We start from the raw sequence: 26,238 nt of genomic DNA, 5'->3' as shown, positions 1-26,238 counted from the left end.
GCAGCACTGCCAGTGCTGGAAGGGACCTGTGATATTTATTGAGTTTTATTAACTCCCAGCCCTGGGAGGTTCTCACCTCTTGCAGCTAATTCAGACACCCGGCTCCTGATGGGGTTACAGTGATTGCCATTAAAAAGCTTGACATTTACCTTACAACAGTAATAAAATAATAATGCCTAATTTGGTTTATGAGTGGTATTTGCAGTGTTTCCTGTGCCTTGAGTGGGGGATATGGTGAAGATCTGCTGATCAATTATGTCTGCTTAGCAGCACTGCTGTAATTCTTTCCTGTAATCAGAACCATCTTTCAGTAGAGCTGCTCCAAAGTTTTCTTCTGAAACTCTAATTTTGACAAGAAAAGAAAATGTTTTCAAATACTTGAGTTTCCAGTGAATAACAAAAGCTTCTGAGATGGAACTTTCTGTTGGGAAGTGGAGACAGTCAAACCTGGTGTCTGCACAGATTGGCTGCATTTAGATTTCCAAAACCTCTCAGATGTTTTCAAAGGCTGCCTGCGATTGCTTTCCATTAAAAAGGGGTTTTTTCTCCTCCAAATAACCTCATCAGTATGATTTCCTTCTGTTATTACTATCTCAAATATTAAACCCCCTCAGTGTGTTTTACACCCCCAGCACTGCTGAGGGGCTGTGGGGTGAGCAGCTCCTGCTGCTCCAGGGCCAAGGAGCCCAAACCCCTTTTCAGGGAGCAGATACACACCAGGGCACACACCAGGGCACACACATGGGCACGCTGCTCCCCCCAAGCTATTCAGCGTCTCCACTTCTGTCCCTCCAGGATTTATCCCAGGTTGCAGGCAGCAACATCCCGATGCTCACAAAGCCAGTGCCAGACCTGCTAAAAGCAATTTCTTTCTCCATTTCTCATCCTGAGCAAAACTCGATGCTGATTTTCTTTTTTTCAGTGCAATTTTAATTACTGCATGATGCACTTTGGGTTCTTATTAGAGTAAACAGCTTGGAAAAAGAGTCCATGCCAGCTCTTCTACACCAGGGAGCCTCATCCTGTTCAGACTAGAAACCTCACGCCTGATTCCTGAAAGCCTTCCTTAAGATGGGTTCATTTCCACAAAGAAATGCTACGATTTCAACAAATGGAAATTTTTGAACATAGAAAAAGAAAAAAAAATTAGTCAGGAAATTCCTGGCTAGGCCAACTTTGGGGTAAGGCTGTGCTCTCCAGGGGGAGCGCTCAGGCCTCACACACGCCCTGCACACATGGGCACACTGCAAGGGCGTGCACACCCACGCACACCCTGCTCACGTGTCTGCACACACGTTACACACACGTTACACACACGTTACACACACACGTTACACACACACGTTACACACACACGTTACATACACACGTACACGCACGCGTCCCCCCGCCATGCCCGTGTCCCCCTGCCATACCCATATCCCTCTGCCATGCCCATATCCCCCTGCCATGCCCATATCTCCCTGCCATGCCCCTGTCCCCCTGCCATGCCCATATCCTCCTGCCGTGCTCGTGTCTCCCTGCCATGCCCATATCCCCCTGCCATGCCCATATCCCCCTGCCATGCCCGTGTCCCCCTGCCATGCCCGTGTCCCCCTGCCATGCCCATATCCCCCTGCCGTGCTCGTGTCCCCCTGCCATGCCCGTGTCCCCCTGCCATGCCCATATCCCCCTGCCATGCCCATATCCCCCTGCCATGCCCGTGTCCCCCTGCCATGCCCATATCCCCCTGCCATGCCCATATCCCCCTGCCATGCCCGTGTCCCCCTGCCATGCCCATATCCCCCTGCCATGCCCATATCCCCCTGCCATGCCCGTGTCCCCCTGCCATGCCCATATCCCCCTGCCATGCCCATATCCCCCTGCCGTGCTCGTGTCCCCCTGCCATACCCATATCCCCCTGCCATGCCCATATCCCCCTGCCATGCCCATATCCCTCTGCCATGCCCATATCCCTCTGCCATGCCCCTGTCCCCCTGCCATGCCCATATCCCCCTGCCATGCCCATATCCCCCTGCCATGCCCATATCTCCCTGCCATGCCCCTGTCCCCCTGCCATGCCCATATCCCCCTGCCGTGCTCGTGTCCCCCTGCCATGCCCGTGTCCCCCTGCCATGCCCATATCCCCCTGCCATGCCCGTGTCCCCCTGCCATGCCGGTGTCCCCCTGCCATGCCCATATCCCCCTGCCATGCCCATATCCCCCTGCCATGCCCGTGTCCCCCTGCCATGCCCCTGTCCCTCTGCCATGCCCATATCCCTCTGCCATGCCCGTGTCCCCCTGCCATGCCCATATCTCCCTGCCATGCCCATATCCCCCTGCCATGCCCATATCCCCCTGCCGTGCTCGTGTCCCTCTGCCGTGCCCCTGTCCCTCTGTCATGCCCATATCCCCCTGCCGTGCCCATATCTCCCTGCCATGCCCGTATCCCCCTGCCATGCCCGTGTCCCCCTGCCGTGCCCATATCTCCCTGCCATGCCCGTGTCCCCCTGCCATGCCCGTGTCCCCCCGCCGTGCAGGGACCCCACTGGCAGCTCCTGGGCTGTTCCCACACACGCATGAACAGCGCAGCAGTGTCCCTGTCCCCAAGCTCCAAGGGGACCGGCAGTCTGGGCCCCTCCAGCCATTGGCACATGGGCAGAAGTGCAGGGCAGAAGCGGGGATGACACGAGAAGCGGGGCCCCGGACGCGTCTCGCAGCCACCGCGCCGTGGGGCTCCGCGTGTCCAGCGGCGTGGGGATGGCCGGAGCGCTGCGGCCAGGAGCGCTGCGGGAGCGCCGGGCCCCGCGGGCTGCGGGGAGAGCTGGCTGCCCCTCCGCGGGGGTGGCCGTGGCCCAGCCTCCCCACCGCGTGTGCAGCCAGAGCCTCTCTAACTCCACCTCGGAGCGGGCTGGCGTCCTCGCACACGGAGGAGACCATGGGAGAGACGGCTCGGCAGAGCCCGCAGGACTGCCGCTTTCTGGACGTAAGTTCATGGCTTGCCTTGCCACCCTGCGTCCCTACGGCGCCAGAAATGTCTGATACGTGCGTGTCCTCCTCCCTCCTGGAGCCCTCAGCACATCCCGGCTATCACTGGTTTGTCATTAAATAGGCAGATGCAGCCAAGCCGCGGAAGAAGATCTGCCCCAGGTACCAGCTCTGTGGACTGCTCTTCAGCGCGCTGCTCCTTTCTCTTATTCTGATATTTTTTGGTGTCAAATACCTCTGGAACCCAGCACCCAGAAAAGTAAGTAAAAACTCTTTGATACAGCATTTCAGAGCATTCCTTCCCCAGACAGAGCTGTCCCTCTCCCCTTGACTCGCTGAAACTTATAACAACTCCCCAAAACCCAGGCAGCTTCACAAAATGCATTTTCTCAGACCACAAGTATTCAAGGGACTTTTAAAAATCTTTGTATTATTCATAACTAGCTTTTACTTTATACAGGCTGGGCTTTTTCCCTGTCACCGCATTCTTTCCCCAGTTAACAATTAACAGGGGATGGGAGCTACGCCACGAAGAGTTAAAGTTACTCTTATTTCACCGGCAACAAATTTTATGACAAGTAAGAAAATATTTTCCATTTCATTTCAATTATCTTGCCAGAAACCGGTGGAAAAGTCATTATGCCACCGCATAAAGAGGAGAGAAAGCCAGGACACAGTGGTGATTGATTGTCATGGATTATATTTCTTACTTTAATGTGTCTGCAATGTGAGGCATGGTGAGATGGATTAGCTTCTGGAGGAGCTCCTGCTAACTGGATTGGGCTCGTTTATTCCCAGCTGCAGACGGACGCTGCTGTAAGTGCCGAGCACATCAGGGACTTGCAGGACTGGGCATCTCCAGCCATCTCTGCCCGCTGCTGCCCAGCATCCTGACAATTCTGCCAAAACCCTTTTTTATCCCACACCCCAAGTAAATAATTTAACCTTGAAGCCTGCCTGGTGCCAGTCATCCTCCGTTACTTTGAACGTCCATGTTCATCCAGGAGGCCCCGCTTTGCATCCCATCACCAGTGGGTTTTGCTGGCTCTTAAGAACATCTCCAAAATTCCTGTGCACAGCCAAGGCAGTCTCTTTCCCACGCTGGCATCTCCAATCTCCTCCCTGCCCTACCCTGGAGCTGCTCCAGCCTGGCCAGGATGCCCTCCTGCCGGGTAGAGGAAGCACCCTGCTTGCTGGAAACTTTATCTTCTTATCAGCAAATAGAAATAAATACCCCCCAAAATAAAAGAAAAAACAATAAAAGCCATATGTTCCTCCAGAATCCTGCCAAGATGATTATAAAGTCTCTACTGTTCCTAGAAAAACAGGAGTCATGCCAGCCATGAGGGGAAGAGGCTGTTAACCCCTGGAGGGGCAGTTTTCTCCAAGCAGGCAGTGCAGAGACAATGCCACAGCCTCGGAAAGGACATCCAGAACTCCGGCCCTTGGTGTCCTCGCTCGTGGCACTGGTGGAGCATGGAGTCCACCCAGCCCTCCCCAACACCTGACGGGCAGGCAAGTAGGGCGTGAGGTCCCAAAAAGCAGAGCTGTTCCTGCAGTGGAGCTGCACACGGACACTCCCAGAGCCCAGCACTGCCCTGTCCCTGTGGCTGTAGGGCTTCTCCAGCTGGCCTGGGAGTCCTCAGGACAAAGCAGGATGGGGGGTGGGGCTGGAAATTCATAAAGCTCAGAAATATCAGCCAAGGGGAATTAATCTCTTTAAAGAATATGAAACCCTTCAAGCTTCCTTGATGTAACAGGAGAGTGGAAAAAAACTTGAAAGAAGAGTTGTTCCTCTGAGGGGTGGCCTTGGACACGGCTCTGCCCTCTGCACAGCAGCCTCTGTGCCAGCCAGCACAGCTGATGATTCAGCTAACGAGGGGTTCATCACAGCCTTGCAGAGGGACATATTTCAACCATTCACCAGCAAGTGTCATTTTTAGCCCTATAAAACATCTCATAGCTCTCTGAACAGCACAGAGCTGGCAAAGCCCAAGTGGGTTAGCTGGCCGCTGTGCTGGCCAAAGTAATTCTTTGTAAATGGAGAGGCACTTGAAGGTAAGGTGCCACCAGGGATCCTGCCCTCCTTGAAATGGTTTATGGCACTGTGTGCATTTTGTCAGTCAAAACCAGTGGCCATCCACCCATTTCAGGCTTCAGACTGTTTTTACCACATCATAAAATCCATTGAGAGCTATATATCTTTACAAAATCTTCCTGCAGACCAGCAGGAGATGCTCGTGGCTGCCAAGGCTCACATCATTCCTCTAGCCTTTAAGCAGGGGTGAAGGCCCCCATCAGTTCCCATCTGCACAGCCAGTTCTGCACCCTGGTGGATGCAAAACAGGGGATACCGATGCTGGGAACACTGCTAAGAGGCTTTGAACTGCCCAAGGGGAGGGATGTGCAGGAACCAGGGGACTGTGAAAGGTGGTTTGGGTTGGCACTAAAGGCAGAGCTCCTGCCCCACACAAGTGGGGCCAGCATGCTCCTGCCGTGGTTCCATGGCCGTACCGTGGGATGAACAGGGCTCTCGCATCCCCAGGCCTCCATCTCTCCTCCCTGCCCGTGGACTTGAGGGGTTTTGCACAAGCCCTTTGCTTCCACACAGCACCGTTTGATTTGGGAAACGAGTCTCCCCGGGGCCCGGCAGCTCTCGCCGCGCCAGCAGGATCGCTTTTGAGCTTCAAATAGCATCTGCCACTCCTCATCCTGTAAGGGTCAGGCATCCGCAGAGACTGAGGGCTGCCGGGCTGGCGGAGCGCAGCGAGCACCTGCGAGCAGGAGAGCGCTGCTCCTCCCGGCGCCTCTTCCCGAGGGGATGAGCGCCGCCGGGAAGCCGGCTGCTACGCCCCGAAGCTCTTCAGCAGCCCTCGAGGAGGTCTTTGATCCGCAGGCAATCCTTGATCTCCTCCAGGCAGAGAGAGGTTCTTACTGCTGCCTTTCCAGGAAACACAGAAGGCGCAGAGATGGAGCAAGTCAGCTGGGGAGGACACGATGGAGCAAGTGAGCCGGGGACACAGTGATGGAGCAAACAAGCCAGGGATGGATGCGGTGTGGAGCAAGCAAGCCAGGGAGAAGGGAAAATGAAGTACCTGTGGATTCGGGAACTCAGTCCAGCCTGGGATGTAACCAGGCTCATGCCACAGAAAGCACCAGCAAAGGCTGAGCTGTGGCAAAGCTCCTGATGCAAGCGTGGGAGCAGCATCTTCTCCCAGGCTTGACACACATCCCAGGCTTGACACACACTACCCCTCATCCTGGCTGCAGCCTGCTCTTTCACCCACCCCTGACACCTGCCTGGGAGCTGCCTCTCCTTGTGCTATCCAGGTGATTGCTCCAGCTCAGAGCTGGGCTGTGAGGAAGCAGCCAGAGCCACGGCAGGGTCCCCAGCAGTGATGGTCACACACCCAGCACCTGCCTGTCCACCCATTGGACAGGGTGTGACACCAGAGGGGTGCTGAGCTGACCCCTGTGTGACTTTGGCCTCCCAGGTTTATGACATGGAACACACATTCTTCAGCAATGGTGAGAAGAAGAAGATTGTGATGGAGATTGACCCGCTGGCCAGGACAGAGACCTTCAGCAGCGGGAACGGCAGTGAGGAAATCCTGGAGATCCATGACTTCAAAAACGTGAGTGTGGCAGCTTGTCCCTGAGACCCTGCAGTCTTGCAGCAGGACTGATGGGATCCTTTAGGACACTGTGAAGCTGCTGGAGCAAGTACCAGGACTATTTGCCCCTGCATGAGGGAGAGCAAGACCCAGACTCCCCGGGGATGCTCTCAAAGGAAAGGAGATGCGTTACCTACATAAGCTTCCACCTGTATTTAATGGTGGCGTGGTTCAGTTCCGATGAAATACATCTTAGAAGTGAGACCTAGTTATTGGATTTACCCTTGCAAAGGAACGCAATCATCATCTGTCTATCTGAGCCCAGTGCATTTGTCTGTCTGGAGAGCATTAAAACCTCATGACGCTGTAGAAGGCTCTCTCTGAAACCTAATTAAAATTTGTAGGGAAATACCCTGTGCAGTGACATATGGCAAAATTTTGAGCTAATAGCCTAGCAGGAACGGGGGCTGAATGTTCATATAACCATAACGGTCAGATGCTATTCTGTATATTTTTATTTATGATAATGAGAGCTCATGATAGTTATAAGGAGAAGAGGAGCAGAGTAGAATTTTATGACTACCTGCCTTAAAATATTTGTAAAAAGCCCAGTTCTCCCAAACCATAAAATGCAATATCCCTTATGAGAACCTGTTAGTACATCTTAGCACCACGGCTGAATGGAACTGGCACAAAAACATCAACAGGGAAAATATGACTAAACCCTCCTCCTCCAGCTGTACCCTCCCTACAATGGGTTATTCATCCAGCTCTTTGCCCTGACTGCTTTTGGGGTGTTTGCTTTGATCCTGTAGGGAATAACCGGCATCTTCTTTGTGGGACTTCAAAAATGCTTCATCAAAACTCAGACTAAAGTCCTACCTGAGACAACAGAGGCCAAGATCCCCGAGCTTGAGGTAGGTGAATAAAACAGGGCTCCCCTCTGCCCTGCGAAATCCTCTCCTCTCCCTGGCATAGGAGCTGCCATTCCTGCCGCCCTCCCATCTGCTCCAGCCTTCCCAGAGACGCTGCAATAAAGAAATAATGAGTTGTGATCGCTTCATAAAATGATCTTATTTCAGAGGATTGCTTATAAAAACAAGTGAAAAGAGACAGGATTAGACAGCGACCGACAAAAACCTCTAAACACAATACCGGAGATCAAGAACAATAATCCTGTTGTAGTCAAAAGGTCGTAAGGCAGCTCAGGATTAGCAGGCACTAAAAAGTCAATCAAATTCTTTTCTCCAAGATTTGAGCCTCATGTTTTCAAACAGAATGAGGCAGAAATAAGGGATTTAAATGAGCAGCCACTTTTAAGAAATGCAATTTGAGAAAACTCTTGGCGTGCAGACCTGAGAGGTAGGAAGGGCTGGGGCCACTTCCCTGTCCTGCATGGACCTTCGTCCCACTGATGTGCCTGATTGCTTCCTGCATCCACTTAACTGCCCACTGCATCCTGCTGCAAGGAGCCTCACACCTTGCATGCTGCAATGAAAAAAGTGTGGACTCCACGATTTAATCCCTCTCTGACAGCGTGACCTGGAGTGACGGCTCAGTCCCTTGACAGCAGTTGTCCTTTGTCCCTGTCCCCATCCCCGAGGCCCTGGTGGTGGCACAGCCTTCCTGCCTCCCCATTTCCAGGACGACGGGTGTTAGCAGATTGAATCCCCCCTAGGGAAGCTGCTGCAGATAAAATGCCAGCAGGACACGTGTTTGAAATGAAGCGTGGGCAGAAACATTTCCCTGAATCATGACCCAAATTCCCAGACACCGATCCTTTGATTATGCCCTAAGAAGCTAATAGATCTTTTCAGCTACCATCGTAAAAGGGATATGACTTCCCAGGCTTTAGCAGAACATTGCCCCAGGTAGAGAGCTGAAATGTAAAACCCAGTGAGATAAATGTAGATTTAAGCTCTAGTCATGTCTTCTCAGAGCCTGCACGCTGCCAGGTCCTGAAGGCAGCACCTCCCCAACCCCCCAGCTTCCACCAGAGACTCCAAAAATGACCCAGACTGGGTCAGGTTGTGTTGGCTCCTTCCTATGATTTCCCAAAGCCGCAAGAAAAAACTATAAAAGAGATATATATCTCCAGACACCTTCTGGAGAGAAAAATGCTTTCTGCCAGCTTGCTCTATGGGCCACCACCACCAACATAGACAACATTGCCTTGGCAGAGAGCTCAGTGCAGGCCCATCCAATAATCTTTATATATCTCCCTCCCTAAGTGCCTGCCAAAACACACCATGGACTACTGCAACGGCAGAGACATGTGGTATAAATTACAGAATACAGCCATGCAAAGAATTTCTGTGAGGAGTAAATTAAAGTGTTCGATCAAAAAATCAGTAGCAGAAGGAGAGAGGAGTTAAGTCCTAGGAGCAAAGCAGAGCAGAGATGTTTTAATCTTGTGTTTTAAATGACACTGGGGGGCTCCAGAAGGCTCTTCCAGATAGTGGGGACTGCACAGGAAAAGGGTCTTGGATGATGAACTAAGAGAGGAGAGAGCAGGGTGGTGTAGACTGAAGGTGGACAGGAAAGCCAAGGCTCATGATGGGTCTCCCCATGTGAGGACTGTTGGGGTAATTTGTGTGCATCCCGTGGGCACCGTGAGCCAAGGCAGGTGAAGTCCAGCTGCTCTCTGGGAGGGGAGAGGTGCCTCGGGGTAAGCCAAGGGGAGGAGAAGCAGCCAGTGGTGGGGAGAGCATGTCTCACCACACCAAGGTGAAGTCTTGCTCTTCTTCCAGGGTGAAGAAATCACCACCACCTACTTTGAGCAATCTGTGGTCTGGGTGCCAGGGGAAAAGCCTATTCAGAACAAGGAATTCCTGAAGAGCTCCAAAATTTTTGACATCTGCAAAAATGTGACCATCTTCTGGATCCACCCCACACCAATAGCAGGTACCAGGAGCCATCTCCCCCACAAGGGGCTCATGAGCCCTCTCACTGGGAACAGCCCTGTCACACACCTGTGGGCGCTCTGCCATGTCCCCCTCTGTGACATGGGGGGAACCCACTTTCACAGCCTCGTTGTACATCTCAGACATGAACACAGTGTTGCCCACGACCACAGGAGATCATGGCCAATGTAATAGCAGGGGCTGAAGTTCCTCTCTGCAAAGCACTCGTCTCTGCCGTCTCCCCACCGCCCTGCACTTTGCAAAGTGGCCACCCTCCTCATAACAAGGCGGGAAAAAAAATAATCCTTTGTACCTGCAAAGAAAGCAGCGCTGCTGGAAACTGGGACGCCTAAATTCTCGTCACCACATGAACATCAGAGTGTGAGCAGACATCTGCATCTAAATCACACAGCGGGGTTGCCACCTCCAGCTGCTCACTACACAGCCCTCGCAGAGGTTGTGGCCTCTGAGATGTGCCGGTGTAATTACCTGCTCTCTCTAACCCACTTCCAGCCAAATGAGCCGGGTTAAAAATCCCTGCTGAGAATATTCCCTCTGCTCTGCAGCCACAGAGGCGCATGGCATCGCCCATAGGTACCGGCCCGCTCGCCGGTGGTCCAGAGGGCAGGTGGGCATCCGAGATCCTGATGCAGAGGGAGGCTGGTGGCCTTGACTGCTGTGTCCCTTTTCTGCTTCCTTGTCCCTGCTGTTAGACCCTATCTGCAGCAGTGTCCTGGGTTGGTGGGTCCAGCTGGGTCACAAGGTGCATCCAAAGCCTTGGCCAGGACAGCAGTGTCCCAAGGCTGTCTGGCATCTCCCCAAGCAAAGGAAATTATTGCTGCTCTGGGTCTTTCCTAAGCTAAGAGAGCTGTAGCTGGGCATAATCTGCCCCAAATCATGGCCTTGGGGCTCATGCCAATTCGTGTTGCTTTGATGAGGCTCTACAAATCCACCCCCCAGCAGCAGAGCCCACCATGACGATGTGCTTCCACACACCCACAGCCCCATGCAGGGGATAGCAACAGCACCCATGGGCCTGGGGATGGGACGGGCCATTATCTCCTACAGCCCTGCTCCCAGGCCAGGTGAGAGCAGGAGGCAATGGAGCACTGGTTTGCTGCTGGGCTTTTTGTGCATCTTGGCACCAAATTCTCATAGAGACGTTAATTCTTGCTGCTGCGTTTGTTCCCCTGCTCCGTGGTTATTGACAGCAACATTTGGACTCTTCCTGTAGCTCCTGAGCTGGCCAACCTTGAAGGGGCAGAGGAAGAAGACCCTGAGCTGCTCACGGACAGCCAGAGCTGGTTGGACGGGGGGAGCGAACACGAGCTGGAGAAGGACATGCAGGCGGGGCCCAAGCGTCGGGCACGGCAGCTCACTGAGGAGGACCTGCCCGTCAATGACTACGTGAGTGAGGGAATCACACCCTGGGGTGCCCTGGCCATGGGCTGGGGTGCCTTGGCCACAGTCCTGGGCTATCTTGGCCATGGTCCCAGGGTGTCCTCGCTGTGCTCCTTGGGATGGCCTGTGCATGCCCTTGGGGTGTCTCCACGTTCCTAGGGAGCTCTGCTCCTCCTCTGAGCTGCCCAGGCTGCCCTCCCAGGCTGTCCTGTCCATGCTCACGGGGTGCCTCAGCCACACGAGCCCCTCACTGCACTGGCTCTGTCTCTCCCTGGCAGTCGGAGAACGGGCTGGAGTTCCACCCTCTGTGGGACGAGCGAGGCTACTGCTGTGCCCAGTGCCGCCGCGCCAACCGCTACTGCCGGCGGGTCTGCGAGCCCCTGCTGGGCTACTACCCCTACCCCTACTGCTACCAGGGCGGGAGGGTCATCTGCCGCATCATCATGCCCTGCAACTGGTGGATCGCGCGCATGCTGGGCAGGGTGTAGGCCCCACCGTGCCCGCCTGCTGCACGGCCACCACGCCGGTGCCTGCTGCCACGGCCCGCAGCGGGCACTGCCTGTGTGATGTCCGGTGAGCCTGTCCACCTGCCGGCCGTGGCACCGCCCGTGGGTGACCCCCGCACCCTGCGTGCTCCCACGGGGCTGGCAGAGGCCACGCTCGAGCACGTCGCCGCCGTGCTGAGCAGCAAGAGGCAAACAATAAACGTCTTGTATGAGCGATTGCAAAGAAAATGGAAAGTCATTTAGTCTCAGTCTGATGCTTAATGGGTCTGAGAAGTGATCTAATTGCGTGGCTGCCTCGTCAGGAGCATCCATAACTCAGGTACGGGCACCGCCAGCGCTCGCCTCACTGGGAACGTGCAGACGTGCCTAATTTGCTCCCTGATGGTGCTGGTGGCTGTTCAGCATGTCCTGACCCTCTGTTCCAGCATGCTCTGACGTGTTTAGTAGTTGTTACTGACAGCTCAGGGTGCCACCAGCCCCTCTGGACTTGTGCGCAGCACAGGTACAGGGAGAAGCTGGCACAAGGAGCTCCCTGAGGAGCCAAGCAGCCAAAGTCAGAGGGAGTCCACTCCTGTGGAGGACCCCAAGTGCCACCAGCTGTCTCCAGCCCTGTCACCAACAAATGGGCAACACCTGAATGGCAGGAGGGAAGAAGGAAGTCCTTGACACTGCAGCTGCCCTGAGCACGACACTGCTACACCAAAATCCCCGTGCACCCCTGGGCAGACTTCTTCTGCCCATGACCTTGGGGCTCATGCCAAACCCAGGTTCCAGATGTCATCCCAGGGAGGCAGCTGCTGCTGAGGAGCTCTGACATCCTGCAGGTGTCACCAGGCAAAGCCCTCTCAGCATCACCAAGGGAGTGCACGCTGCCATGGCCAGAACATACAGACAGGGGAGGGAGCAGAGACAGGTGCCAGATGTGGTGTTCCCAGGGCTGCCAGACCCCTGTCACAACCCCGCAGCTCCCATGGGGATGTGAGCATATTTTAAGGGCAGTTCTCTTCCTCCCTGTTCACGGCTGCACTGACAATGTGGTTAAAACACCGGGAACACAGTGCAGCAGAGCTCCCCACATGGCATCCCAAGGGACACCAAGCAGCCTTGGGGACACCAAGTGTTTCTGACAAATCCCCTGAGACCTTTACCCCACTGAGAGGGGAGGTTCAAACACAGCGGGGGGATGTGTGAAACCCACCCAGCCACAGCTGTTGCAAGAAACCAAAGCCCTGGGGCCAGCCAGCAATGCTTCTGTCCCTGCTCAGGATGTCCAGAGAGGTGACCAAGGTGCACCCAATGCCTTTGCCAGGACATCAGTGTCCCCAGTGTGCCTGGCACCTCCCGCAGCACATGCCTGTACCTACAGAACGTCTCTCCAAATTAGAGTGAGTTGTCTACATAAGTGCTATTTAACCAGGGAAGACCCACACCCTCTGATGGCTGCAGTGCTTTTGCTGCCTGTGGGGATGAGCAGGCTGCACAAGCCTCCACATTCCCCACGTTGGCACAACCCATGCTGGTTTCCCAGCTGGGCAGCTGCTTGGAAACCTCCAGGTTCCTCATGCCACCCTCTCCCAGAACCATTCCCAACCACCTGGCATCACCTCCACCAGCTGCCCCAGGAAGGAATCTGCCTGCGGAGGCAGGGGCACGGACCAGGGCAGGGTCCTTCCCTCTGTGCAGGCTTTAAGATGACAATGGGTTTATCCAAATCTGTTCCTGCTTCTCACATGGCCCTGCCCTGTCTCCATCCATCCGTTCATTGTCGTCAGCCAATCTCCAGCCTGGCTTCCATGCTCTGACGCATTCTGCCTCGCCATCCCAAGCCAGGAGGCTTTCAGCCAGCCAGGAGCTGACAACAGTCTGATTTACTCACCTGGGTTAAATGCAACAGGAGGATTTTGGGTGTTTCCCTCCAGGCTCTTCCGTCAGCAGTGAGGCTGGCCCGTACGGGGTCATTGTTGGGCTGGGGCAGCTCACCCAGCGCCGAGGCAGCGTCTGCCAGAGGGGTGACACTGACAAAGGGCCACCACTGCTACCATGGCTTCATTGCTCTGTTTACACCTGCCTCCTCCCTCTAGGAACAGAACAGGCAGCCCTGCATCCAGGCAGACACAGCTCATTTGAGGTCGGTGCTTGAGACCCAAAAATCCCCCAAGCTTGGCAGGGAGGTGCTTCACTGCAGCACCGCAGCACCAGGCTCACAAAGGCAGAGGCTTGCTGACAAAACAGCCCAAAAATGAGAAGTAACAAATGAAATCAAAAGCTTAAATCCACATTTCTTGCCCTGGGGAGCAGCTGGGGCCTGGCACTGCCCTGCCCTTTGCTCCGAGCCAGCAGCCAGCAGGCCGAGGATGCACATGTTCACACTGGGCTGAATTTACCCACGGCTCCTGGGCTGGAGTGCTCCAGGCCCTCTGCTCCAGCACGGTTACACAACCCCGGTTATGAAGAAAATTCAATTACAGATGTTATTTGCAAGCCCAAGTGCACCAGTGCACGTTGGAGGAATGCAAGCTGCAATGGGCACAGGTTCCTGGCTGGCCCAGAGTGAGCGGATCACCCCTGGGGGGACTTGCTGCTCTTCAAGCAGAGGAATTCCCAGGACATGAAAAGAAAAGTCAAGGAGGTTTCATAGAGTAAAATATCTTAGTATTTATTGTGTCTCAGGACAAAAGAATTCTACTCAATACATAAAATGAGTTGAAGCAGCATATAATACTGACAATCAAGTCACAGCTGAATCGGTGCAAGGACACCTACCAAGGTAAAGGCACCAGGAGCTACATCACCAAACCTCGCTACAGCTTACAAAGAACCACTACAGCCTGTACTTAAAGAAGTACAACTATAAAAAAGTATATAAAACCCAGGGGAGGGATGAGACAGCTTGGCAACAACCTTGCTGAGCCAAGGCTTCAGGCAGGCAGGACTGCGTTTTAACAGCCCTATCTCAAGAACAACCGTGTCTGGAGAGCGAGAGGACATCAAGGGGCTGCCAGAGGGAAGGGGAAGCATCTCTTTCCCAATGGAGGCACTGAAGATGAGCACTGGGACACCCAAGAGGCCACCAGCACGGTCTGTTCAGCACAGTGGGGCACTCGGGGAAAGGGCCAGGGGCCGCAGCACCCAGAGGAGCGCCCTGGCTGCAGCCACCACAGCTACACCAATTATCCCAGGCAGTGGCACAGCAGAGTAGTGTCAGGACAAGTCCCTGAGTGCACCAGGACAGCTGCTGCACTCCTTTCTATGAGCTATTTGAGAAGAAGATCAGTCAGTTCAAAGCAAGATTTCACGATGCGGCATCCAGAGGAAAACTGGAGGTGGAGGCCTCCTCCCCAGCCATTCCCTGCAACGCACACAGCAGAGTTAACAGACAGGATGGGTTTATACACAGGGTAAAATGACACAGCAGACATGGCCTTGCAGGTACCCTCCAATCCCACACCCCCCACACATGGTACCCCCACCCCAGCGGTGACCAGCAGCAGCCAGGGGGGCAGGGGCAGCCCACCAAGCTTACAGACATACCGAGCCACAGGCACAGAGCGCTGAGGGCCAGCTACACCATCTCATACTGATTGTTCGTGATGTACCGGGACAGGCAGCAGGAGAGAATGATGCCAATCAACTGAAAAAGAGAAAAAACAAACCCCACATGTCAGAGGTAGCCACACCAGGGAGAGGTGTTTTCAGGAGAAAACCTGACAAATTGATCCAGGGCTTTAGGAAATCCAAGGATGGACAGTGGGGTTTACAGACCACAGCAAGGGCTGCTGCACCCTGCTTCAGAATCACCGAAAGTGGCTGCTGCACCAGATCTGTCAGGCACCAACTAAACAAGCTCCTCACAAGGGATGCTCCAGGTCCCATCCTGTTACATTTTGCTTCATGAAGCATGTACTGTTTTACGGTAATTGCAGAGATTACACAGATATCAGGAGTGTCACAGCCAATTACACAGCCACCGGAGAGTGGCAGCACCTCTCCCTGTTGCAAGGACAGTGGGGAAGCAAGGCTGCTGTTCTCACATCAGGAAGGTACTGTTATCACAACATGCTCTGCTATCACAACATAGCCTCCCAGCACCTGTGCAGACTGCAGGGCCAGATCCTCCCTGACTGACCTCCACAAGCAAAGTTAGAGGCACATCAGCACAACGTGTCCCTGTCAGATGCATGACTCAGCCAAGCTTGCTGAAGAGGCAATAAAAGCTAGGAGCTGGTTACAGTTCCCAAGCCTGCCATCAGCTGAGATAATGTTGCAGCTGGGAGTGTGTGTCCAGTTCACCATTCCCGTATCAGCCACATCTCAGTAGCCCAGAGCGAGACCAGCCCAGCCGAGGAGAGGAGCGGGGCGAGCAGCCGGGCACAGCAGAGCGGCTCCAGCTCTCCCGAAGCACTCAGTAGCCTGAGCTGCAGCCAAGGGCTGTGAGCTCCCACCTCTCCCCCAGTTCAGTCCATCCCTCACGGGAAGCACACAGTGACGAGCTCATTACAGCTGAACATCCTGGCGGGGTTCCTGCTCCCCAGGCCGGCGCAGGCAGCCCGTGGTCCCGGCGCCTTGGCACTCACACCACGGCCTGTGCGTGCCGGGTCAAGGGGAGGCAGAATGTGAGCCCCTCCAAAGCCAAGGCCAGCAGGAGGCCAGCTGCACATCCCACATCCCGAGACAGCCCTCGGCACCTCGGGAAAGCCCAGCGCGGCGTCAGTGCCCGGCGTGGCTGAGCTGGGGGCAGGGGCCTCCCGTTTCCTGCCGGGGCTGGGGCTGCCGAGCACGCTGCTGCTGCGGCTCCTGCAGGAAGCGTCCTGCAGGATAAACTGAAGGAGACACTGGGGAGCGGGAGGGAGAGGACGCAATGGCAGGGTAGGGTAGCCCGTGGGGCGGTCGCCCACCATCACAGGTGGTGCCCCACGGGCACTCACAGGGACCCCACCACACAGAAGCGATGCCAAAACACCTTCCTGATAACAGTGGTGGGTGGGCAGGAAAAGGAAGGGCGCAAATTTGATCCCTGCCAACAGCAGGCGCAGAGAGTTTGTCCATCTCCGTTTGTTTTTCTTTGAAGTCGGTTGTTTCAGAGAGGAACTCTTTCCAAATAAACCTGGGCTCAAGGAAATAGAGCTGTGGCTTCAGCCCTGGGTGTAAGAGACTGGGCCCTGCACAGCAGGCAGATTAAACCCAAGGGGAATCCACACAGTAGCTGCTCCTCCCTGGCTGAAACCAACCGTGCCTTTTGTAAACACCAGACTTTGCACCAGAATTAAATACCTCTGGAGACATGCTAGCGTCACTCTGCACTCCTCCCAAGCCAGACAAGGGAGATTTACCTGGAAACACGCGATGCCAAAGGAGATTCCGGCCACAACGCTCATTTTGGACTCCATTGTTGATGTTACCAGGAAAAAACAACCCTGCAGAGGGGGCAAAGTAAGCACCTGGAGTACTCCTCCCCCAGGAGTACAAACCAGCTCCTCCCCAAAGCACCAGCAGCTCCAGGGGAAGATGCTCCTGTGCAGGCAGCAGGGGGGTCCTGGCTGCCCCCCTCCCACCAGACCTCAGCAGAGCCATTTCCCTATCAGGGCTGCCCCAGCCAGTCTCCCAGCCCAGATGCCTTATCAAGGGGAGCACTGCCCTTGGGCTGCTCCCAGCCTGAGCAAGGTGACTCATCAGAGGAACGCTCCTTGCATCACTCAGCCATCCCCGTTGATGAGGTCACACTCACCACCGGGTCAGGACTTTGCACCGATGGGAGATGTCAGCACTGCCGAAACAAACTTCACTGGAAACTACTTCCTTACTCACCTGCTCTTCAAAACACCATCCCCAAAGGCCAGTGCTTGGGTCTGGCTGGTCCCTGATCTCAAAGGAAGGAGTAGGGGAACCTCAGATAGAAGGGAGGACTCCATACCCTTACCCTACCTCCACTCCAGAGAGTCCCTGGGCCACTGAACATCTGCATCAATAGGGCAGTTCTCCTTTCAAGCCAGCCAGGGACAGACTAGCCCTTCTCTACACACCCGTCCCTGCCCTCCCCATCTCCAGAACTGGCAGGCGGATTTTTCTGAGCTTAACTTACATCCACAAACACTTTAAGCTTCGCCTTGTTTGGGTCTTTCAGATCTTCCTCCGAGCAGTCGTTCTGGTTCTTGCAACAGCTCCGGGGGATGCCCCTCTGGCTGAAGTATTCAGTCCTCTCCCAGTCAGAATAGTTCTGCACCCCGCAGCAGTGCAGCTGGAGTGGGAAGCACATTTGGGGAACCTGGTCACACCAGGGAACTGACCCCAATCCCACCATCACTGCCATGGCTCCCCTACCCTTGCCCATCTCACCCAGCATCTGCCAAATTCCAAAGCCTGTGACTGGGATGCCAATGCCCCAGAGGTCCAAGGGAACACCCTGGGCCAAGGGGAGCATTCCCACCTGCTGGCAGCCAGACGCCAGCCTGGGGCTCTCACCGTTCTCTGGATGGTGTCGACGGCCTCGCTGTGCCGGTCCGCGGTCACGTTGTAATCCTCCAAGGCCAGGTTCAGGTTACTCTCAAAGTTTGTCTTTATCTGTAAGAGAGAGGTCTCAGCAGCGGTGCCGTCCCCTCCTGCCCCGCAGGACCCGCGTCCCCGCGTTAGTCACCGCTCGGTGATGGCAGGAATGACTCCGGCCACGGCCAGCAGACATTTCCCAGCCACCAGGCAATTAGAGGCTGTATTAAAGGGCAGGCTGGCTGCACTGTGGCAGCAGGGATGCTGCCTGTAATAACACGGACCTGCGCCGTGCCAGCTCCCTCCCAAGCAGGCTGCTCCGCAGCACAGGAACCCTCCGAGGAGCTTTAATTACTGAAATTATTGCAGAAGATAGACCAAAGCCAGAAATTACAGTCCAGGGCTACTCTGCCTGCTCTGATGGAGGGACAGCGTGCTGTGCTGGGCTGACCCTGCACCCAGGCTTGTCCTTCTGGGTCCTTATAGGGACCAAGCTGCTCCTTGTGCTGGTTTACCCCCATTTTCACTAAACTAAGCACTGCTCCCAAGCAGCACCTCCGTCCCTCCAGTGACATCTGCAACTGCCCTTGGGTTAAAAGCAGCCTCAAACTCACTCTGCAGCACTGGGAGGTGGCAGTGGCCACCCAGACTCACCTCGTGCCTGAAGACGAACCCCACGATGGCGGCCACCAGGACGATGAGGAAGATGAGGGACAGGAGCATTGCATACTGCGGGCAGAAAGGGTGGGATGGGAGGCGGTGGATGGGATGGGGTAGGACAGGACGGGACAGGGTAGGGTTGGGATGAGATCAGACAGGAGTAGGATGGGATGTTTCGGGATGGGTCGGGATGGATCAGGAGAGGATGGGGCTCCATCCCACCCTGTCCCAGGCCACCCACCAGCTTGAGCATCCAGGTGCTGCCGCGGCAGGTGGCAAAGCAGCCGAAGGTGCCCAGGAGGACAACGACGGTGCCAGCGCCCACCAGGACGAACGGGACATTGGTGGCTTTCTCGTCCAACAGGGAGAAGTAGACGGCCAGGCTCACCCTGCCCCAGATGCCCACGGCCAGCAGCACAATGCCCGACACCTGGTGGGGAGAGGGGAAAGCCGCAGTGGCTCGCGACTGTCGCGACAGAGCGGCGCGGCCGCGGCTTGCCGGGGGGTAGGGTGGGCGCTTACCCAGAAGACGAAGGTGTAGGTGAGCAGGACGCTCTTGAGGCAGGTGATGACCGGCTTCGTCTGCAGCCGCCGCGACGGGGACGCCATGGCCGACACGGGGCGACTGCGGGGCCAGGACGGGCCGGGGCGGGGCGGGGCCAGGACGGGCGGGGCGGGGCCAGGACGGGCCGGGCGGGGCCAGAACGGGCCGGGCGGGGCCAGAACGGGCCGGGGCGGGGCGGGGCCAGGACGGGCCGGGGCGGGGCCAGAACGGGCCGGGGCGGGGCCAGAACGGGCCGGGGCGGGGCCAGAACGGGCCGGGGCGGGGCCAGGACGGGCCGGGCCGGGCGGGGCCAGGACGGGGCGGGGCCTCGGGAACGCGCCCCCGACACGCCTCCGGCCCCGCCTCCCGCCGGACGTGCCCGAGTGCTCACGGAAAGGGCCGAGCGCGCCAGCAGGCGCGGTGCTACTCCCCCCTCCTCCCACAGGGGGCGCCCTGTCCAGTGACACCCCTGTCCTGGGACACCCCCCGTCCCGGGACACCCCCCGTCCCGGGACACCCCCCGTCCCGGGACACCCCCTTGTTCGGTGTCACCTCCTGTCCGGTGTCGCCCCCTGCTTGTCCTCTGTCACCTCCTGTCCGGTATCATCTGCTGCCTGGCCGGTGCCACCCCGTGCCTTTCCCTACTACCCCCTGTCCGGTGCCACTCCGTGCCTAGCCCGTGTCATTCCCTCTCCAGTGCCACCCACTGCCTCCCCTGTGCCACCTCCTGCTTCTCCCATGCCACCTCCTACCTGCTTGGTACCACCCGCTGCCACCTCCCGCCTGCCCCGTGCTACCCTGTGCCACCCCTTGCCCGACCCATGCCATCATTCCCTGCCTCCCCGGTGCCATCCCCCGCCTGTCCCGTGCCACCTCCTGCCCGGTGCCAGCCAGTCCCTGCTCTGCTGATGCAGCCCTAGCGTGCCCCACCCCCTGTCCAGGTGTCCAGCGGGACAGCCACCCCGCGCCCCAGCACATGGCATTACCGCCATGCTAACGAGCGCCGGGCTTCCTGCCCTCCGCGGGGCGAGCCCTCCCGGGGATGTGTCCGGGCTGCGGGGGCTGTGGGCTCCCCACAATCGGCAGCAGCAGCCCCACACGGGGCCTCCCGCCTGCCCTGCCCTGCCCAGGACAGCGGGTTATTAATTAGCGCGCTCACCAGCCTGGCCGCTACATAATTAGCCCATTGAGACAGCAGCACATCCTCCTCTGCACACCCCACGCGAGCGCTCCTACCTGTCCGTGCCAGGCTCATGGCCCGCTTTTTCTTGCCCACGCGGTCCCGTGCCCCCGAGCCCAAATCCCGGGTGGCTCCAGCTCCTGCCGTGCCTCCCGCCCGACCCCAACACCGCGGGCTGCGGGGCAGAGGGTCCTGACAAAGGCACTGCGGTGCCTCTGCCTCGCGGGGGCTGAACTTCAGCCGGGAAACAGACCCCAGCTGCAAGCGCTTGCCTCGGGAGCGGTTCCGGAGCCTTCCCGTCTGCAGCGGGGTCTCTCCCTCCCTCCTGGCGAGAGGTGGGAAAGGGGACCTGGCTCCTGCGGTTTTGTGCTCGTCTCTGCAGGCCCCCGTTCCTGGAGCCCGTCAGGGCTGGCACAGGCTCGGTTTGGCTCTCTCCTGTGTCTAAACAGGCTTCTGGCTCTTCTGCTTGCAGAAGAAAACCTCTTACAACCTTTTAAAGCCCCGGAGAAGCAGGAGGCGCGTTGGAAAACGGGCGATCCTGGGATTTATTATTTTTTACAATCTCATCATTTTGGGCCTGACTCACGGCTTTTGAATGTTTGGGATGGGCAGCTAAGGGGGAAAGTAAGTTTGCTCAGCACAAGCAGAGCAGCCAGGCAGGAGGGACAGACATCTGTGCAGTGACAAGGCGACAGAGGGGGCCGTCATCCTGCCTCCAGCTCGTCTCCATCCTCGCCAGGGCTCACGGCCGCTCCCGGACTCCGCACGACAGGCGGGCTGCCCACCCCGGCTCCCCAGGATGGCGCAGGAGGCAGCCCCCATCCTGCTGGTTGTCCTTGCCAGGCTGGTGTCATCCACGTGGCATGAAGGTGAGTGCCGGGCTGTGCGGGCACAGCGGGGCTCCTGGGGTGGCAGCCTGTGCGGCTCTGCTCCTGCTGAGGGCTCGTGCTGGGAAGGGATGGAGGGTGCCTGGGTACAGCGGTGCCAGGAGAGCATCAGTGACGGAGGGCATGGGGTGCTGTGCGGGCGAGCTGTGGGTGCAGGGAGGAATGGAGGGGATGCTGGGATACTCATCCAGGGAGGAGTAGAAAACCAGCCTCTCTTCCTCACACCCCCGCCTGCGGGAGCGCAGTTTCCCGCTGACTCTCTGCTCCCACGGGGGCCATCGGCCGGCAGATGTTTGCTGGATGGAGCACACAGTCCCAACCCAGCCACGGCTGGACCACCACGTCACAAGCCTTGCTTGAGGTGGTTTCCACCTTCCCTGGCCATGCTGCCAGCACGCCTGGCTGGGGATGCTCCTGCCCGGTGCAGCCGGGGCTGAGCTGGCCCCAGGTGAGAAGGAAAAGGCAGCGCTTGCAGTAGAAGGAAACATCACCATTAAATGGCGCATCTACCTGCGGGGACACAGTGCACTCCGTCCCCAGGACCCCGAGGGGAGTCTTGACAGCCCCCCTGGAAAACACCTTTGCTCAGCCGGTCACGGATGCATCCCCACTGCCGTCCCCATGGGTACCATCCCTGCTCCTCTGCTCCCCGAGGCATCCATGGCAGCGTGTGAAAACAGCAGCAGGACAAACGCTTTGTGAAAACGAGTGGGAAGCTCCATAGTAAAGTTCATGTTGGAAAGATTCGTAATGGAGTTTCCTACCCGTGACGGCGGGGCTTCTGCTCGGGTTGGCCCTGGCGGATATCCCCTTCCCAAAACCCAGAGCAGAGACAAGGGGAGATTGGGTGCAGCCACGGCGGGGCTGCCGCTGTGCCTGGGGTCCCTTCCCGGGCCGAGCATCCCCGCCACGGCGGAGGGGAGCGCGGTGGGCTGGGCTGGCGGCGAGGAGGGGGCAGCGCTGGCGGGGGCCAGCGGAAACGCGGCGGAAACGTGAGCTCAGTGCTGGGGAATGCCGCGGCCGGCCGAGGCGCCGAGGGGCCGCGGGCAAGGACGTCAGCTCTCTCCCCCTGCACGGGTCCCTCCCCGCCGGCGAGTACCTTGCCCATGAAGGCACGGTGCGCGCCCGGGGGCGGCCCGCAAGGATGGCGCAGGGCTGTCCTCGCCCCGTCCGTGGGGCCCCTCTGCGCAGCACGGGTGGCGTGGGGCCAGCGTCTCCGGCCAAGCCCCTTCAGCAGCTTCATCCTTCCCTGGAGCACGGGCAAGAGGCTGCATCCCCACCAGCCCCGGCCGGGCAGCGTGCTCACCATCCCTTTCCTTGGTGAGGGGATGGGCAGGAAAGGGCAGCTTTCTTCCTTCCCTTGGGATGCCCCGTGGCAGTGATGATGCCATGGGAGCGGGTGGAAGGACTTCCCGGCAGCACGAAGCTGGGGGTCGGTGCCAGCCCACTCCGCGCCAGCACCCGTTTCCTGCCACAACCACGGCTGCTCCTGCCGCTGTTTAGTCTGCGGCTGGTGCCAGGGCACACCATGTCGCTCGGGACTGGGCTCGCGGTCTGCCCGGCTTAACCCTTGACAGCAGTCCCAAGGACAGGGTCTGCCCAGGGCTGGGGTTGCTTGTCTGGAGTTGTGGGACGTTTTGCAGCCACGAGCTACCCCGCAGCCTGCTCGTCTCTTCCTTCCTCCCCAGGGTCTGGCTACTACCTGGAGAGTCACACCAACGAGGTGTACGCAGAAGAACCCCCCCCTGAGCCTGCCCTGGACTACCGTAGAGGTAACAGCACCCAACCCATCCTTTGGGTCCTCATGGGGAAACCGAGGCACGGCAGGTTCCTCTGTCACCTCCCTGCTCTCCCGCAGTGCCCCAGTGGTGTGCCACGCTCAACATCCACCGCGGAGAGGCCACTTGTTACTCGCCCCGGGGCAGCTCCTACCGCAGCAGCCTGGGGACACGCTGCGAGCTGAGCTGCACCCGCGGGTACCGGCTGGTGGGTCCCAGTGCTGTCCAGTGCCTGCCCAGCCGCCACTGGTCCGGGATGGCGTACTGCCGACGTGAGTGTCCCCGGCCCTTGCCTTGCCAGCATCCCCACAGGCACCCATCGCGGCCAGTCCGGGGTGCTCTGCCCACTCGCATGGCCGGCAGCCGCTTCCCTCCCCTCTTTGCTCTCTCTATCCCAGAAATCCGGTGCCACGTGCTGCCAGCGGTGCTGCGGGGCTCCTACGTGTGCTCAGCAGGCGTGCAGATGGATTCCCGCTGTGACTACACCTGCCTGCCCGGCTACCAGCTGGAGGGTGACCGGAGTCGCGTCTGCATGGAGGATGGGCACTGGAGCGGGAGCGAGCCAATCTGTGTAGGTAAATTCTCACCCCACGCTGCTGGGGCACGCAGGGGCTGATTGCTCATTCCTGGGGTGTCTGCAGGTGTCACCTCAAATCCAACCCGGACATTCCCTGCACCTTCCTCCCTTGGGACCCCTGTCCCTGCTGCTCCCCGCAGTGCCATTAGCCCTGAAGCACTGGCACCAGCCCGGGACTGGGGCACTCAGCGCTGGCTTTACAGCAGGTCCAAATGGCTCCGAGGTGCCTGGGGTGGTTCAACACCGGGGCTGGTGCCTCGTTCTCATAGCTCAGCTAAGATATCCACAGGTTCCATGAGTCCCTCTCCTCCCTCTGGGCAGATATGGAGCCTCCCAAGATCCGCTGTCCAGACTCCCGGCAGCGCATCGCAGAGCCAGGCAAGCTGACTGCCACTGTCTACTGGGACCCTCCCCGCGTGAGGGACTCTGCTGACGGAGTCATCAAGAGGTGAGGGCAGAGGTGCTGCAGGCCCTGCCAGCGAGGGCTGGAGGCCGTGCCGGGTGCCCCTGCCCGGGGTGCTGATGGGGAAACCCGTCTGTTGGGCGCAGGGTGATGCTGCGGGGCCCGGAGCCCGGCTCCGAATTCCCTGAAGGAGAGCATGTGATCCGCTACACCGCCCACGACCAGGCTTACAACCGAGCCAGCTGCAAGTTCAGCATCCGTGTCCAAGGTGAGAGGGCTCCCGTGGGGCCGCTTGCTGCTCCCCCCAGCTCCAGGCTCCACACCCACTGCTGGGGCTGCGCTCCATCAGCCCCAGCCCTCAGCCAGCTTCCCTCCGTGCAGTGAGGCGCTGCCCTGTCCTGAAGCCTCCGCAGAACGGGTACATCTCCTGCACCTCCGACGGCAACAACTACGGTGCCACCTGCGAGTACCTGTGCGACGGGGGCTACGAGCGCCAGGGCACCTCCCTGCGGGTCTGCCAGTCCACCCAGCAGTGGACGGGCTCCCAGCCCCTTTGTGCGCGTAAGTGGTGCGGGCAGGGCAGGAGCTGCCCTTGCCGATGCCCTGCGCTTCGGGGGATGCTGCCTGATGGGTCAAAGGGGTGATGGGGGCCACGATGGCAACTCCCCCCACACTTGTCTCTTACCCCAGCCATGCAGATCAACACGGATGTGAACTCAGCCGCCAGCCTGCTGGATCAGTTCCATGAGAAACGCCGCCTCTTTGTCATCTCAGCCCCCGACCCCTCAAACCGCTACTACAAGATGCAGATCTCCATGCTGCAGGTGAGGAGACCTTCCTGCTGCCTGCCTCCCCACCTCCACATCCAGCAGCCCCTCACTGTCCCCCTCCCACACAGCAAGCTGCCTGCGGGCTGGACCTGCGCCACGTCACCACCGTCGAGCTGGTGGGGCAGCCCCCACACGAGGTGGGACGCATCCGGGAGCACCGCCTGTCCCTCGGCATCATCGAGGAGCTCAGGTAGGGAGACAGGGGGCTGTCCTGCAGAGCCAGGTGCCTGTTTGAGGGGACAGGGAATGCCTCTAGGAATGGCAAAGCATGAGGTTGCACTTGGGTTCATGAACAGCCCCTTTCTGCTGCACCAAAGGGGCTCGTGCAATGGGGGGACCCCCCTGCAAGTCTGAATGCAGTATCACCAGAGCTTCCCAGAGCTCACAGCCCCGAGGAAAGGATGGGAGCCCCCACTCCTGGGGGATCTGAGCATGGTTGCAAGAGGTGGGCAGGCTCAGCCCTCAGTGCATGCCCCCAGCCCTGAGCAGCGACCCCCCCTTGCACCTGCAGGCGCTTTCTGCACCTCACGCGCTCCCACTTCAACGCGGTGCTGCTGGACAAGGCGGGCACCGACCGCGAGCGCTACATCTCCCCGGTGAGCCCCGACGAGCTCTTCGTGTTCATCGACACGTACCTGCTGAGCGAGCGCGAGGCGGCCCGGCGGGCACAGAGCGGGGATCCCTGCGAGTGAGCCAGCGCCGGGGAGAGCCCCCGCCACTGCCCTCAGGGGAGGGACACCTTCCTTTCTGCTTTTCTAGTCGCCCACTGTAGAGGAGGAGCAGGGTGCCAAGGACCCCGGGGAAGGGGAGCCCCTCTCTGGCTGTTCTGGCACAGAGAGGCGAGCAGGGACTGTGTGCCAGCAGCGTCCCACTGCCCAGCAGCCCGGAGCTGTTTCCAGCTGGGGGATGGTTCAGCCCAACCAGGACCATGGCAGGAGATGCTGGAGTGCCCCTGCTCAAATCCCAGGGCAGGGAGGAGACAGGGAGCCAGAGGGGCACGGGCAGGGCAGGGAGGGCAGGCCGGCCAGCAGTGTGACAGCCTCTAACACAGCAGCTTCAGCCTCCCCACAGCTCACCCTGTGCACAACCTGGACCTGATGCCTCCCACTCCAAAAGCCCTTATTAAAAGCAAATGGCCCCGTGCTCAGCAGAGCCCACAGCAGCCAGCCAGCGTGCAATCCACCCCAAAGGGTTTGGCATCTCCCCTGCCACTCACTCCCTCTCCCACCACCTACAGGGAACCCTTTCTGGGAACTGCTTTGGCAGTAGAATATTAACTAGAAATAAATAAATTTGTATAAAAGTCAGTGCTGGCACATATGTCACTGAGAGGCCTGGAAAACAAATGTTTTCCAGGACTCCCCAGGCTGACCCCACACAGTTCCACCCATCCCGTGCTGCAGCTGGGGCTGGACTGTGTATGGGGAAGAGGGTGGAGAGGACAAGGAGAGAGCAGACTGTGAAATGGGGTGGTAGGAAAAAGAATGGGAAGAAATAAGAACACAATG

The 26,238-nt window shown here is 58.1% G+C and overlaps 3 protein-coding genes across 6 annotated transcripts; 2 read left to right on the top strand and 1 right to left on the bottom strand.

The window, feature by feature from the left end:
- The first annotated feature begins 2,640 nt into the window (after window positions 1-2,640).
- Window positions 2,641-11,619, top strand: TNMD (tenomodulin). Its single transcript, XM_032124329.1, has 7 exons — window positions 2,641-2,965; window positions 3,092-3,226; window positions 6,462-6,602; window positions 7,397-7,498; window positions 9,332-9,485; window positions 10,719-10,891; window positions 11,164-11,619. Exons 1-7 carry the CDS (start codon window positions 2,663-2,665, stop codon window positions 11,371-11,373), a joined length of 1,218 nt encoding a protein of 405 aa, XP_031980220.1. The 5' UTR covers window positions 2,641-2,662; the 3' UTR covers window positions 11,374-11,619.
- Window positions 11,620-14,026: 2,407 nt separating this feature from the next.
- TSPAN6 (tetraspanin 6) lies at window positions 14,027-19,196 on the bottom strand. 2 transcript variants are annotated; one of them, XM_032124216.1, is made up of 8 exons: window positions 19,054-19,195; window positions 18,773-18,961; window positions 18,526-18,600; window positions 17,851-17,949; window positions 17,471-17,626; window positions 16,722-16,805; window positions 14,923-15,022; window positions 14,027-14,740 (listed from the first exon to the last, which is right to left on the bottom strand). In XM_032124216.1, the coding sequence occupies exons 1-7, from the start codon at window positions 19,138-19,140 to the stop codon at window positions 14,954-14,956; spliced, it is 759 nt and encodes a 252-aa protein (XP_031980107.1). In that variant the 5' UTR covers window positions 19,141-19,195; the 3' UTR covers window positions 14,027-14,740; window positions 14,923-14,953. The 2 variants fall into 2 exon arrangements, with proteins under 2 accessions (XP_031980107.1, XP_031980108.1); XM_032124217.1 differs by lacking the exon at window positions 18,526-18,600 and having other exon boundaries at window positions 19,054-19,196.
- A 1,299-nt stretch (window positions 19,197-20,495) lies between these two features.
- SRPX2 (sushi repeat containing protein X-linked 2) lies at window positions 20,496-26,037 on the top strand. Of its 3 annotated transcripts, XM_032124326.1 has the most exons (11): window positions 20,496-20,879; window positions 20,995-21,124; window positions 22,831-22,914; window positions 23,001-23,192; window positions 23,319-23,495; window positions 23,819-23,945; window positions 24,047-24,168; window positions 24,282-24,461; window positions 24,591-24,724; window positions 24,799-24,920; window positions 25,242-26,037. In XM_032124326.1, the coding sequence occupies exons 2-11, from the start codon at window positions 21,055-21,057 to the stop codon at window positions 25,420-25,422; spliced, it is 1,389 nt and encodes a 462-aa protein (XP_031980217.1). In that variant the 5' UTR covers window positions 20,496-20,879; window positions 20,995-21,054; the 3' UTR covers window positions 25,423-26,037. The 3 variants fall into 3 exon arrangements, with proteins under 3 accessions (XP_031980217.1, XP_031980216.1, XP_031980215.1); XM_032124325.1 differs by having other exon boundaries at window positions 20,496-21,124; XM_032124324.1 differs by lacking the exons at window positions 20,496-20,879; window positions 20,995-21,124 and adding an exon at window positions 22,184-22,462.
- Window positions 26,038-26,238: the final 201 nt, after the last annotated feature.

The sequence above is a fragment of the Corvus moneduloides genome, chromosome 14 (assembly GCF_009650955.1).
Source record: "Corvus moneduloides isolate bCorMon1 chromosome 14, bCorMon1.pri, whole genome shotgun sequence".
NCBI classification, from domain to species: domain Eukaryota; kingdom Metazoa; phylum Chordata; class Aves; order Passeriformes; family Corvidae; genus Corvus; species Corvus moneduloides.
The sequence above is the reverse complement of the archived record's forward strand: the minus strand, read 5'-3'. Positions and strand labels throughout refer to the sequence as shown.

Bases quoted from the DNA above. Each gene is read 5' to 3' on its own strand.
- TSPAN6 (XM_032124216.1), bottom strand. From the start codon at position 19,140: ATGGCGTCCCCGTCGCGGCGGCTGCAGACGAAGCCGGTCATCACCTGC. The intron at 18,962-19,053 runs GTAAGCGCCCAC...TCTCCCCACCAG, and splicing joins CCTACACCTTCGTCTTCTGG to GTGTCGGGCATTGTGCTGCT. The intron at 15,023-16,721 runs GTAAATCTCCCT...TCTCTTTTTCAG, and splicing joins TTGGCATCGCGTGTTTCCAG to TTGATTGGCATCATTCTCTC.
- SRPX2 (XM_032124324.1), top strand. From the start codon at position 22,249: ATGAAGGCACGGTGCGCGCCCGGGGGCGGCCCGCAAGGATGGCGCAGG. The intron at 24,462-24,590 runs GTAAGTGGTGCG...CTCTTACCCCAG, and splicing joins CTCCCAGCCCCTTTGTGCGC to CCATGCAGATCAACACGGAT. The intron at 24,921-25,241 runs GTAGGGAGACAG...TTGCACCTGCAG, and splicing joins GGCATCATCGAGGAGCTCAG to GCGCTTTCTGCACCTCACGC.
- TNMD (XM_032124329.1), top strand. From the start codon at position 2,663: ATGACACGAGAAGCGGGGCCCCGGACGCGTCTCGCAGCCACCGCGCCG. The intron at 3,227-6,461 runs GTAAGTAAAAAC...TTGGCCTCCCAG, and splicing joins GGAACCCAGCACCCAGAAAA to GTTTATGACATGGAACACAC. The intron at 6,603-7,396 runs GTGAGTGTGGCA...TTGATCCTGTAG, and splicing joins AGATCCATGACTTCAAAAAC to GGAATAACCGGCATCTTCTT.